At 36.0% G+C, this 12,854-nt stretch overlaps 4 protein-coding genes across 7 annotated transcripts; 2 read left to right on the forward strand and 2 right to left on the reverse strand.

The window, feature by feature from the left end:
- The first annotated feature begins 1,856 nt into the window (after nucleotides 1-1,856).
- LOC18613758 (Pentatricopeptide repeat (PPR) superfamily protein) lies at nucleotides 1,857-4,924 on the forward strand. Of its 4 annotated transcripts, XR_016027894.1 has the most exons (3): nucleotides 1,857-3,478; nucleotides 3,981-4,105; nucleotides 4,186-4,924. XR_016027894.1 is itself a non-coding variant. In XM_088808990.1 (2 exons), the coding sequence occupies exons 1-2, from the start codon at nucleotides 2,011-2,013 to the stop codon at nucleotides 4,025-4,027; spliced, it is 1,515 nt and encodes a 504-aa protein (XP_088665116.1). In that variant the 5' UTR covers nucleotides 1,857-2,010; the 3' UTR covers nucleotides 4,028-4,924. The 4 variants fall into 4 exon arrangements, 3 of the variants coding, with proteins under 3 accessions (XP_088665116.1, XP_088665094.1, XP_088665082.1); XM_088808990.1 differs by having other exon boundaries at nucleotides 3,981-4,924; XM_088808968.1 differs by lacking the exon at nucleotides 3,981-4,105.
- Nucleotides 4,738-7,107, reverse strand: LOC18613759 (ADP-ribosylation factor). The gene is made up of 7 exons (XM_007051154.3): nucleotides 6,950-7,107; nucleotides 6,349-6,505; nucleotides 6,157-6,227; nucleotides 5,602-5,721; nucleotides 5,352-5,470; nucleotides 5,167-5,248; nucleotides 4,738-5,041 (listed from the first exon to the last, which is right to left on the reverse strand). Exons 2-7 carry the CDS (start codon nucleotides 6,494-6,496, stop codon nucleotides 5,036-5,038), a joined length of 546 nt encoding a protein of 181 aa, XP_007051216.1. The 5' UTR covers nucleotides 6,497-6,505; nucleotides 6,950-7,107; the 3' UTR covers nucleotides 4,738-5,035.
- Nucleotides 7,108-7,893: 786 nt separating this feature from the next.
- GLB1 (nitrogen regulatory P-II-like protein) lies at nucleotides 7,894-11,090 on the reverse strand. The gene is made up of 8 exons (XM_007051155.3): nucleotides 10,805-11,090; nucleotides 10,620-10,665; nucleotides 10,467-10,494; nucleotides 9,628-9,715; nucleotides 9,339-9,406; nucleotides 9,163-9,232; nucleotides 8,308-8,343; nucleotides 7,894-8,198 (listed from the first exon to the last, which is right to left on the reverse strand). Exons 1-8 carry the CDS (start codon nucleotides 10,992-10,994, stop codon nucleotides 8,128-8,130), a joined length of 597 nt encoding a protein of 198 aa, XP_007051217.3. The 5' UTR covers nucleotides 10,995-11,090; the 3' UTR covers nucleotides 7,894-8,127.
- Nucleotides 11,091-11,209: 119 nt separating this feature from the next.
- LOC18613761 (dihydroorotate dehydrogenase) lies at nucleotides 11,210-12,828 on the forward strand. The gene is made up of 3 exons (XM_007051156.3): nucleotides 11,210-11,427; nucleotides 11,528-11,602; nucleotides 12,543-12,828. The coding sequence occupies exons 1-3, from the start codon at nucleotides 11,287-11,289 to the stop codon at nucleotides 12,702-12,704; spliced, it is 378 nt and encodes a 125-aa protein (XP_007051218.3). The 5' UTR covers nucleotides 11,210-11,286; the 3' UTR covers nucleotides 12,705-12,828.
- Nucleotides 12,829-12,854: the final 26 nt, after the last annotated feature.

The following is a 12,854-nucleotide window of genomic DNA, read 5'->3' on the forward strand; positions in this document are numbered from 1 at the left end:
AAAAATGATAAAAAATTAAAATTTATTAAGTACATAATTAAAAAAGTGGAAGAATAAATAATTTTATTAATTATTAAGTATTTTATTTTTTAATATAATTAATTATTATAAAATTATAAAACTTTCCTAAATTTGAGACCTCTCCAAATTGGAGGCCTAAAGCCGTTGCTTGAGTGGCTTCACCCAAGGGCCGGCCTCAAGCATGATTGTAGATTAGATAGTGGGGATGAAGTTGCTAGTAAGTTCCTGAGTTAGGTTGGTATAGGAGGAATGCTTAGAAATGGGAAGGATTCGTTAAGAATATGTTCTTTAGAGCGATAGGGTGTGTTGATGAAGTATGGCTGAAATTTTACTCATCAAGGATAGAGTTAGGGTTAAAGACGAAGAGAAATAAGAGTTAAAAATTTATAAAATTAATATGTTGAGTTTAATTAACGATAAAAGAATTCACAATTCATAATAGATAATAATTTTATACAACATGTAAATGAAAAAGAATGAGAAAAGAAAAATTTACAATAATGTTTTAAGAAAATTGTCTAAATTCTAATTCATCAATTATTGACTTTATATTAAAAGGGTATCAATGTCTTTCTCAATATAAACAAGATCAATATCTAATTTTTCAAAATAAACAAAACGAATTAATCTATTAAGCAAAATTTACACTTCAACTATCAAAAGCCACACTCGTGCAATTACAGCTAACTTGCGTGGCCTCGCCTTGATCGCTATTTCACAGGCTGTCCGTCAAATTCAATGGCGATCGACGTTAGGGGTTTGCCAAACTGATTACAAAACTTCACTGGAAAAGTTCCAGGGTGCATTTAGTTCTATGTCTAAAAATGCATATTGGGACACCTTTAACTTTGTTAAGGATGGAACTAACACAGTTATCGATTGTCATCAATATTTATAGAAGGAATGATCCAATAGCTACATCGTCGATAGCAGAGGACGATACCAATGTTATCAAGTTGTTGGAAATCATTTTGATAATCAACAGTCGACTCATGAAACAGAAGTAAGAATAAAGAAATGCCAATTTGACATGGGAATGAATTAGATAAAGGGGAAAGAAGGTAATTATATTCATATCTCTTTATACCTTGTATGTAACTTGAGTAACAAGAATAATTAAATTGTAACTATCATCAAATATTTGTATTTATCTGATGATAGATACAAAAGAGTTGAATTTAATCTCCTTTGTCTCAAATTATACTTGATAAAAGAAAATTACTATAAATATATATATATATACTTCCCATTACATTTTCCTCTTTGTATAAAAATGTATCATGTAGGTAAAATAGAGGGAAGATTTGTTTTGATTGTAATTGCTGATATAATCCAATGAATATCCAAACAATGTCTCCTTGATAAATATGCACTTGGAGTTTTAATGGTTAAAATTGGTTAGAATAAGGCAATACCTTTTCTATTATTCTTCAAGTAAAGGAAAAGAAGAATTCCTTGATAATAAAATCGACTGAGCTAGGCATCTATACTAATTAGAAAGAGTTTGATTCATTGACAAAATAAAAAAAAATCAAATTATAACATAAAGAAAAATAATAATAAAAAATATATAAAAGATTCTAAATATTCTATATGAGAATTAAAACTGTATCATAATCCTATATTCCTATTGTAATCTAATAATTTTTTTATTTAAAAAAAATCCCAGAGAGCGTAGACTATAATGTTAACATTATCAATGAAATAAGTCAATTTTCATTATTAGGTCATTGGGTGTGCATAGTGCAACCTAAAAGATCAAAACGCAGCCGTTTGAATGACACTTGAAACGTTGTCGCTTAACAATAATTGCTTTACTGCTTCAGCCTTGCCAATAGCGAAAGGCAGGAGCTCCCTCGTTTCCAATCCTTTCCCTCACTCTGCAAAATCCAAAAGCAAAATCACAGCAACAAAAAGAACAACAAAAAAAAAAAAAAAAAAAAAAGAAGCTCCATAACTATCTATTAACCAGATATCGCAAAATAAGCAATGATAATTCGTCCCTCTCTGTCTCACCAATCCCCTTCAAGGTACGTTTCATCATTCTCATTCCTTCCCTTCAAGTTCTTTTGCTCTGATTCCAATCCTCCCTCAAGCGACGACGTTGACATCGTCTACCGCATCATAGCTAGCTCGACTTCTTCAAAAAACTTGACCCAGTCGTTAAAATCAACTGGGATTTTTCTCTCAAATGGTTTAATCGATAAAGTACTAAAAAGGGTCCGGTTTAGCCATGGAAATCCTTTACTAGCTTTTGAGTTCTTTAAATATACTGGAAAAAGGAAAGGGTTTTATCACACTGCTTTTTCTTTGGATACTATGCTCTATATTTTGGGTAGAAGCCGTAAATTTTATCAAATTTGGGAGGTTTTAATTGATATTAAGAGAAAGGATCAGTCTTTGATAACCCCAAGAACAATGCAAGTTGTTTTAGCTAGAATTGCTAAGGTTTGTTCGGTTAGAGAGACTGTAGATAGTTTCAGGAGGTTTAAGAAGTTCGTTTCTGAATTCGATACAGCTTGTTTTAATGCTTTGTTAAGGACATTGTGTCAAGAGAAGTGTATGAAGGATGCTAGGAATGTTTATCATAGTTTAAAGCATGATTTTCGGCCAAATTTGCAGACTTTTAATATACTTTTGTCTGGGTGGAAGTCCTCGGAGGAAGCTGAAGGGTTTTTCAATGAAATGAGGGGATTGGGTGTTAAACCGGATGTTGTTTCATATAATTGTTTAATTGATGTGTATTGTAAGAATAGAGATATAGATAAAGCATATAGGGTGGTTGAAAGGATGACAGATGAGGAAATTTGGCCTGATGTGATAACTTATACGAGTATTATTGGGGGATTGGGGTTGGTTGGTCAGCCTGATAAAGCTAAAGATGTTTTGAAGGAAATGAAGGAGCATGGATGTTACCCAGATGTTGCCGCGTATAATGCTGCCATTAGAAATTTTTGTATAGCAAAGAGGCTTGGTGATGCTTATAATTTGATGGATGAAATGGTGGGAAAGGGTTTGAGTCCCAATGCAACTACTTACAATCTGTTCTTTAGGGTCTTTTATTGGTCAAATGATTTGAGAAGCTCATGTAGTTTGTATCAGAGGATGATGGATTCTGGGTGCCTGCCAAACACACAATCTTGTATGTTTTTAATTAGGTTGTTTAGGAGGCATGAAAAGGTGGGGATGGCGCTGCAGTTGTGGAATGACATGGTGGAGAAGGGTTTTGGGTCTTATGTTTTGGTATCTGATGTGTTGTTTGATCTGCTCTGTGATATGGGGAAGCTGGTGGAAGCAGAAAAGTGTTTCTTGGAAATGATAGAGAAGCGCCATAAGCCTAGCAATGTTTCTTTTAGGAGGATCAAGGTGCTCATGGAATTGGCAAACAAGCATGAGGCTGTTAAGAACTTGAAAGAGAAGATGGCCGTTTTTGGGTCTTCAATCCAGCTTCCTGGAGGTGAGGAGAACCTTAAAGAAACAGTAGAAATAGACTCACTTAATGTTAATCATGCAAAAACTAACTAGTGTGGCAACTGTGGTGGTAGTATCATGTGAAAACTTATTTTATGTTCGTATTCTTGGGTTGGTTCTTCAATCCATCACCAAGTGGGGGCTATTGGTCCTGGAACATTTGACTTGTTTTGGTCTAGTCCAGTGGTTTTCAATTGGTTTTTACAACGATGTCAATAACTCTGTCAGACAACGGAGGGGTTAATACTTTTACCTGCCCCTATGTATGCTGTGATACTCTGTTGGAGGTAGCAGAGTTGGTCTCATTTCTTATCGCACAATGGCCGGAATAGTATTTTGTTTCAACATACTTACTTGCTTCTCCATCTGGAAGTTGATCTCAGTTCCTATCATTCCTATGGAATTCTCAAGTAGCACATGGAACTGATAGTCTCACTGGATGTGAGGAAGCTGACATTTGAAACATTTCCTCTACATATTTTTCACAGAATCTGGAGCTGTAGGGGTGTCTGATTTCTCTCCCTTCTCATACTAGCCTCAGATTGCCTCTGAATTTAGCAAATGTGATTTCTCTATGCGATGTTCATTTACTGCAGCAACTTTTAGCAAGCTGGTAAAAGACCTTAATTAGTGATCTGGGCTCAAACTGGGGATATTTTATTTATATTTTAATTTAACCCTCCTATTCTCTAGATTTGGAAGCACGAGCAAGGTGTGGCAGCCTTGAATTACAACTTTTATTTTGACTTCATCTCACTGTTATCTACCGGTGATAGCTCAGCTGGAATTTTAATCCCTGGAAGGTAAGCTGTTATTGGAGAATTGCAGTGTCACATGTTCATTTTCAATGATGCTCAAGATATTCATTCTGTGAATCAGTCTCTGAGAGTGATGTCTGTAAAATTACCCCTGAACCATGTTTTGGGCCAACGCAGGCGACCTGTTTGTTCTTTTCTGTGGCTTCCCAATTGCTCCATTCATCATCTTGAAAGGCTCGTCCACACTACTTGTGTCATTCATCACCTAAACGTGTCCTAAAAGCGTTTTTAAGATTTATAGCAATATTCTTATATTAAGCAAAAATTAACAATTAATACAATAAATTCAATACACTGGTAAAAAGCTATTACCTAATATGGTAATCTTAAAGAATGTCTTTAAAACACTCATCAGTTGATCAGGTCTTTGATAAATCAGATATTTGCAAGTGCTTGGTCTCAAACCAGCATATTCAAGAATACGATGTAAAGAAAAAACTTACACTGAATATTTAACATTACAGTAATGGAACGGGCTAGCCATTAATTTCCACCAAGAAAAGAAGGGCCACAAAACTTGGGGAATTTTTTTTTTCTTCTTTTGCAGCTATCGAGATAATACCATAATTGAAACTGAAAATTTATCGATTATTCTTAAACTACAAGTAACAAATGGCAATGTTTGCAAGAAACAAAGAAACATGAGAAACCAAAACACTTAAACCGGGTAGACATCCATAACTCCATAAAGGGCCAGCATTAGTGAGACAACTCTCTTATGCCATCTATGCCTGCAATTGTATACATATATCAGCATAAGTAAATAAAAGGAAGGAGAAACTGAAGAAATTCAAAAGCTTACAATTTGCTACTTCAGGTTTAATTATTATTATCGAAGTCATATGCATGAGCTTACCTTGTTTGCAATGTTGTTTGAGAGCCAGTCCAGTCCCTCATACAGCCCTTCACCGGAAGTGGCACATGTGCTCTGGATATACCTGCAAAATACATAATATACAAAGCGTCATAGATATCCACAAACAGAGAGGATAAGATACTTGGATATGCACACACAGAGAGAAAGAGAAAGATTCATCTTACCAGTGGCGCTGGCGGAGAGAATGAAGGCCAAGCTTGTCAGTAATCTCAGCAGCATTCATAGCATTTGGAAGATCTTGCTTGTTGGCAAATACTAGCAGCACAGCATCCCTCAACTCATCCTTGCAATGCAAATTAAATAATACGGTAAATTTCAGCAAGAAACCCCCTCCAGAGTGCAACTTTTCATAATTCCACAGTCATGTTCATTAGAATCACAGGACCAGCTATAAGAAAATTTATGCTCAAGTACCTCATTCAACATCCTGTGCAACTCATCTCTAGCTTCAACCACACGATCACGATCATTGCTATCAACCACAAAAATAAGTCCTTGTGTGTTTTGGAAGTAATGTCTCCACAATGGTCGGATCTATTCAGAGAAAATCAAAGCAAATCAGCTAGTGGAATAATTAAGGTAAACAAAAACCTATGAATACTTTTTCATTGTTCGAACAGATCTAACAAGATCTAAGATATACTCAAAACATAAGGTCCAATTTTAACTGCTAACCTTCGCATATACCTATCAGGCATATTGAGGACTTGTCTTCAAAGGACTACATATATTCAGGTTATCAAGATGCTTAATTGCTGATAGATTATATAAGACAAGCACAAATGCCGTTTATAACCACTCCTTTTCCTTTTTTTGGATAATTTTAAAATTTTCAGATAATTGATAACCACTCCTTTTCACAAGGGGAAACAGAAACAATAGCGAAGAAGGTAATAAACATAACATAAGGAAAGACACCTATATTTTTTATTTCATGCACTCTTTACAATTAAAACTAAACCTAGTTACCTTGTCCTGGCCACCAACATCCCAAACAGTAAAGCTGATGTTCTTGTATTCCACGGTCTCAACATTGAAACCTACAAGGATATATATCATAATTAGAAATATCCTACTTTGGCACAAAATTCATTTGAATGACAAATGTTAAAATTCATTTGAATAAGAAATGTTAAAATTCATAAGGCAAACAGGACTTACCAATGGTGGGAATGGTAGTGACAATCTCTCCCAACTTAAGCTTGTAAAGAATGGTGGTTTTACCAGCAGCATCAAGCCCAACCATCAGTATACGCATCTCCTTCTTGGCGAAAAGACGGCTGAATAGCTTTGTGAAAGACAGCCCCATTTTTCACGTCTGCCAAAAACACCAAAATCATCGATTTAATTTGAAATCAAAATAAATATAGCATATTCAAGATCAGAGCAGATCCAACGGCTAGAATTCCAAAAACACATAAGATCGTTTGAGGAACGATCGGCAACCAACCAGGCCCGAATTGATCCAGATCAACACATAAAAATCTGAATCCAATCTATTACGATATAATTTCAATTCGAAAAATGTAGATCGGAGCAATTTAACGAACTTACGACGCTTCCAAGACTCAGATCAGATGAAACTAAGCAAGGAATTGAAAATTCAAGAGATTTAAAACAATTTAGAAGCAAAACTGACGTGAAATTTTGAAGAACATTGAAAAAGGAAAAGGCAGATCGGGAGAGATCGGCTAAAGTAGAGCAAAATAAAGTGAGAAATGAGAAAATCTTGTTGGTTTTGAGAAGAAAGAGAAAGACTTGCCTGAGAGAAATGCGAGCGGTTATTACGCGTAATCGAACGAAGCAGAGAAGCGAAGATCTCCCCCTCTCAAAATCAGAGGAGCTGTCCTTCAATGTTTTGCGCAGATTTGGAGATTGGGTATTTATAGATCCAAACAGGATCTTAGGTTGACGGAACACCGTCTGCTCTTTTTGATTTTTCAGAAAACTTTGGCAGTTAGTTAGCATTGTCCTCTACGACGCCGTTATGACGACGCTTGATTTGAACGCGTTGTCGTTCCTAGTCTGTTTGGTAAATGGGAGGTCGGTTTCCCTTGCGGAGATAGTGAGTTTTAAAATAATTGAATAAAAATAAGTTTTTTTCAATAAAATTTATTTACTTATTTTGGTCTTCAATTTTTACCTTTCTTGTAAATCCAGCGCGTATCTCATATTGCCCTTAATGGTAATTTCGAATATTTAATAATTATGTAATAAATAATATTTTACTCTATGGCTTTAATAGTTTTAGGAAATGGGGAGACCAAGATCTATATTGCCCTCCCTATCCTATTCCCTCCCATTAGGAAAACTGAGAGGCGTTCTAATTAGTGAACCCGCAGCTATTCTCCATGTTATGGTCCACAACTCTAGCCACAGCCTTGAACTTTTTTACCCAAAAGAAGGTTCATGATCCAATGACACCAAAAGCATGGAACCAGGGGCTGAACAGGATGGTACAGAAAGAACATGTTGATGTTGGCATAAAATAAGGCAGCCTAGCAAAAGAGACCATCAACGCACACCTTTTAACAGTTGCAAAAACATATAAATTTTCTAATCCCAAAGAATGGACTCCCTATCCCCTTTGGGCTGCAAAGTTTCCACAGAAGACACCATCAAAGAATTGTTTGTTTTCTTCCATATGGATTTCTCCACCTTCTCCCTTTTAAGCACAAGGAATGTTCCACTAAAGCTGTCCAAATCTGAAAAAGCATAATCTTCTCGATTATTCAATTCTTTTTATTATTGGATTTGCGATAACATGGAAAACTACTTAACTGGTATTTCCCCTTAATTAATTTTATTCATCATCTGATATTACATAGAACAATGGCAGTGTCGTAAGCTTAAATGTCTGCTACAGGCAGCAGCCACTATGATTAAAGCAGGATCTGCAACAAAGGTCTTGATGCTAATCAGCAGCACTGATATTGCAACTTAGCTCAATGCAGTGGCTGACATATCAGCACGTCCTCCTGTCATTCTCTCGGCTTTCTCTCCACGCTCACCTGAAAGTTGTGCATATACAGTTGTTTAAGGCACCCTTAGAGGCTGTGGTTTTCCTAAAGCAAAGAAATGATCAGTTGCTGTAATCTCAAATGGTTATAAGAAAGTTACCTGTGCGAACTCTTATAACATCCGAGACAGGGACCACTGTAGCACCAGTGAACATCATCAGGAGTTTGATCATAAGTTTAATAAGTAGTATTAATCAACATAAACAGGTTAAATTCTTCATTTATAAGCATGAAAATCAGATCATTCTGGACTCCAAGTAACAATCTCACTCTTGCATATGTGGCTACAACACAGGAAGCAAAAAAGAGCAAGAGACCATTTTAAAACACTGTAGTCAGTGAGGTTATGTAGCAAACATTGTTCAATTAATGGTAGTTATCATGATACAGCTGTCAATGCTTCTGACAATTAGACTTGGACATGCAGAATTTGATCAATATTCCCATTTTGTCAAATGTCCGCACAAACATGGAGAATTTGATCCCATATTCCCCATCACACCAAATGTCTTCCCACATATCTGTGGTGATAAAACTACCTTCTGTTCATGAAAGAAAAAGACTAGAAAGTTCCAAACAAAACTTAGTCAGTTAAAGTTTTCATTAAACAGCTTTTGTACTCTATTTTTTTTTTTTTTTGGAAAATTAGTAAATTCATTTCATCAATGAACTTTACATGCTACCCAAATGTGGTACCGTAAAGTCATGTTTGAGTTGGCAACTAAACCAGCTTCCTCTCAATGAATAGTTGGATCAAAATACATTAGGTAATCCCCTCATGTTGTATATGGGATAAAACTCCAAAGGCAATACCAATAACTCAACCTGCCCCCCCTCCCACAACCAGAAACAGGTTTTGTACTTAACCTGATAGTTCAGAGCCATAAAATTCCGCAAAAAGGAAATTAAAGGATTTCATTTTAAGAAACTGAGGAGAAAGGGTTTAAATCCTTACAAAAAATCTTGCCATCACCAATCTCTCCAGTTCTTGCTTCCTCAATTATCTTATCTATTACGGCTTCCACCTTTCACAGGATAAGCATTTAGAAATGAAAGTGAAATGAGCACAAATGTACCACCAAATAATTCATATTTAGAAGAAATGACTCTTCGGATTTTATATGTATATACCTGGTCCTTGCTCACCACAATCTCCATCTTGACCTTAGAAACAAACTTATCTTCAGAAAATTCAGAGCCTGCAGAACAATAAAGATGAAGAAAATAGTCAAAAAGGAGAGTATCAGCAAACTGAAGTCTGGCTATGAAAGAGTGGAGAAATTGAATAAGATACATCAACTATAATCTGCTGAATTGCTAAATATCATTGCCATCAGATAGATATAAATTTAAATATGTAAATCAAAATAAAGAAGAAAGACGCAAAACTTTCAACTCCATGAATACGACAAAAGCTTACCACCATGTCTCTCTGTTGAACCCCCCTGAGCACCAAAGCCTCGAACATCAGAAACCGTAACACCACGAATACCCATTTTCAGAAGAGCCTTTGTTTTCAGAAAAGAAACCAAAAATTAGATCCAACAAGGGTGTTTGCCCATCTCCTGAGTAACACAAAGGGGCTTGAAACAAAAATAAACACAGGCTTAAAACTTCAAGACTACGACAAGCATAATTGTTTGATGAAGAAGCCTCGGTTTGGCCAAACAATCTGAGCTCTTCAATATCAACCAAAATGCATTTACACTTTTATAACACAGTAAGTCTAATCAACTAATCTTTTGAAACAGTGACAATGTAGGCTTGAACTTCATGTGACTATTCTTGAAGTCATGAGAAGGAATATCAAACATGAGTAAGTAGCAATGCATTTTTTTGTGATACTATGGCTTTATCACCTTGCGGTCCAAAACTTCCCCAATTCTGATTGAACCACTCCCCCAGCTTATGCTAACACACAATCCAATCTCTGCAGTATGAACTATCCCCTTGCCATTAATACATGGGTACTCTTCTGCCAAGGCATTGCCTTGACTTCAAAGAGTATTGGAAGAATTCTTCACAATCGTAACAATCTTTTCTATTGATGGTATACTTGAACAAGGAATAGAGAAAGTAATGCTCGAAATTAGTACTAGTATACTAGAGAGAGGACCAAAGGCGCAAATTTTAAGTAACATTTGCTACATACATTGTTACAACATTTTAGTACTACATACTGACAGTACAGTAACACAAACCGAAATCTAGTTATAAATTACTATGCATACATTAGTTGTGAAGTCTAGGAGCTCTTACCGACGAAACCTGCTGGATTCGCCAGGGCCTATTCCGTTCAAAAATTCAGCATAAGCAAAAGAAAGCAGAATAAAATTAGATAAACTAAACTAACAAACTGATTAAGCCGCACGCTCTCAAAAGAGAAAAGAAAAAGAATATAATGAACAACACCTGATAATGGCTTCCACTTTATAAAATTTTGAATCGGGGGTATAATCTACCAGCAATGAAAACACAAAACTCAGTAAATTGGAGGCATCCATGATGCATTTGATACTCCGCTGTAGAAAAAAAATTACAGTAGAAGTAAATAAACATAAAGGTATATTTCAGCTTGCTAAGCTATCCATTCATACCAGGAGAACTTTGGGCTCTGATTACAGGAAGAATTGAAGCGTTTCTCGGGCGTTTCAGGGTGACATTAAGCTTAGATAAACGAGAATCTCTAAAGCTGGGAAGTACAGAACTATAAATGAGAGGATAGTCGTTGCGATGAGAAGGAGAATGAAGAGGAGTAAGCGAGTTTGCTTTTGCTATAGCAGCCATGTTTGGCCGTTGAAGAACAGAAAAAAGAAGAAAGGTGGCTTTTGGGCACCGTGCAGCAGAACCTCGTAGTTGACGCAATGCTGTCAGCTTAGGCTTTTGAGCAAACGCTTGATGTTGAAGCCTTGGAAAGCACTTTATGTAGATGGGCTACGGAAAAGAAGCCCATTGAAGGGAAGCTGGACTAACACGTCCATACTAATACTATCAAGCCTAGCCCTGCTAGGTCTGCTTTGATTAGAGCCAAACCATCTGGCTGGCTATTGCTGCTGCAGCAGCGTAAGGGTTAGTAAGAATGGCTGCAAGTAAAGGGGAAGAATTCGTGTACAGGATTAGCGCGGCTGAGGAATGGGAAGCATTGCAAAAGAATGAATCTGTTTTTGGCGGAGACCTTGACAAGTCCTCTGGTTTCATTCACCTCAGCTCGCTTCATCAGGTCTCTCTCCAGTCCCTACTTTTTGTTGGGCTTCAAATTCTGATATTTTAATACATGTAATTGGATCATGTTTTTCCTATATTATTAGTAATTATTGCAGGTAAAGCCGACATTGCAGAATTTTTTCTCTAACGTCAAGGTGGATTTGTACCTTCTTCAGATTGATGCAAAGAAGGTAAAAAAAAAAAAAAAAGCACAATATATTTGCCAATGAAATCCTTCATATCTTACTCTCGTCTTTGCTAGTTAATGTTAGAAATCAAGTTGAAAGGAACACAAATAATAAAACTAATGGGAACTTGCCAGTAATTTATGGAACATGCATGTCTTGATGTTGGGTCTTAATTAGAAATGTAAAAATGCATTTGCAATTATAGTTATCAAGGCAGCAAGAGTACTAGGTTGGTTTAAACTCTAATCTTCATAGCTGGAAATGATACGAGATATTTGTTTTTGCTTAAAACATGTCAAATGTCATCAAATCTTTTGCAACAATATCTTAGTTGATGAAATCTTAGCAATTTAAGATTATTGGTTCTTCTGTGTTGCTTAAGATGGAAAAAATATAGAATAAGGGGGAAAGACTTGTACAATGTATTACTCTCTTTAGATTTTGCACAATTGTGTCCGAGTTAAAAAAAAAAAAAAAGCAGCAAAGCAATTCAAGCTTTATAGCTTCTATTATAAATGGTGCTAAGAGAAGCAGCTAAAAGGGTGAAATATTTTTTGTTTAATTGCCGCAGAGGGGGTGGGTGGGAGGAGAATAGGTTGCAAACCTTCTTGCCATTCTCTTATCATCTCAGAAAATACAGTTAGGCTGATAGTCAGTGTCTTGATTTGCCACTATATGTGGTCTTCTCTGTAATTTATTTCTCAATCCAATTCTTTGGAGATTTATGAGTTTTGCATCCTAAAGTTGCCAATTAAAAGAAAAGAAGGCTGAATTGGATATGTCTAATTCAGAGTTGAAAAGGACAATCATTTCTCTATCCTTGAATTGAGTGGAATAATGATATACTAACATTTCACTTGTTAAGTTGTGTTTATTAGTCATTCCCTGCTAGCTCAAAGTCATGATTTGTAAGAGCTCCTTTTGACATGTGCATCTTCTGCAGCTTGGAGATGGATTGATATATGAGGTTGTAGATGGTTCCAACAGCTTCCCACACTTCTATGGCCCATCTCGAAGCTTTGCACCTCTTCCGTTAGATGCAGTTACAAAAGCTGAGAAGCTATCTGTATCAGATGGCCAATTCAGTTGTAGTTTACTGAATTAACTGCTCCACTTTATCACTTACTTGAGCATGTAGAGATCATGTTGCATTGAAAATGATTATACAATGTTCTGCCATTGTTATACTTGAACTCCTAATAATAGCAAAGGTGTGTCTGTTTTGTTAACCATGATTAGTTTATATCGGCTGCAC

The sequence above is a fragment of the Theobroma cacao genome, chromosome 1 (assembly GCF_053813885.1).
Source record: "Theobroma cacao isolate CCN51 chromosome 1, ASM5381388v1, whole genome shotgun sequence".
NCBI classification, from domain to species: domain Eukaryota; kingdom Viridiplantae; phylum Streptophyta; class Magnoliopsida; order Malvales; family Malvaceae; genus Theobroma; species Theobroma cacao.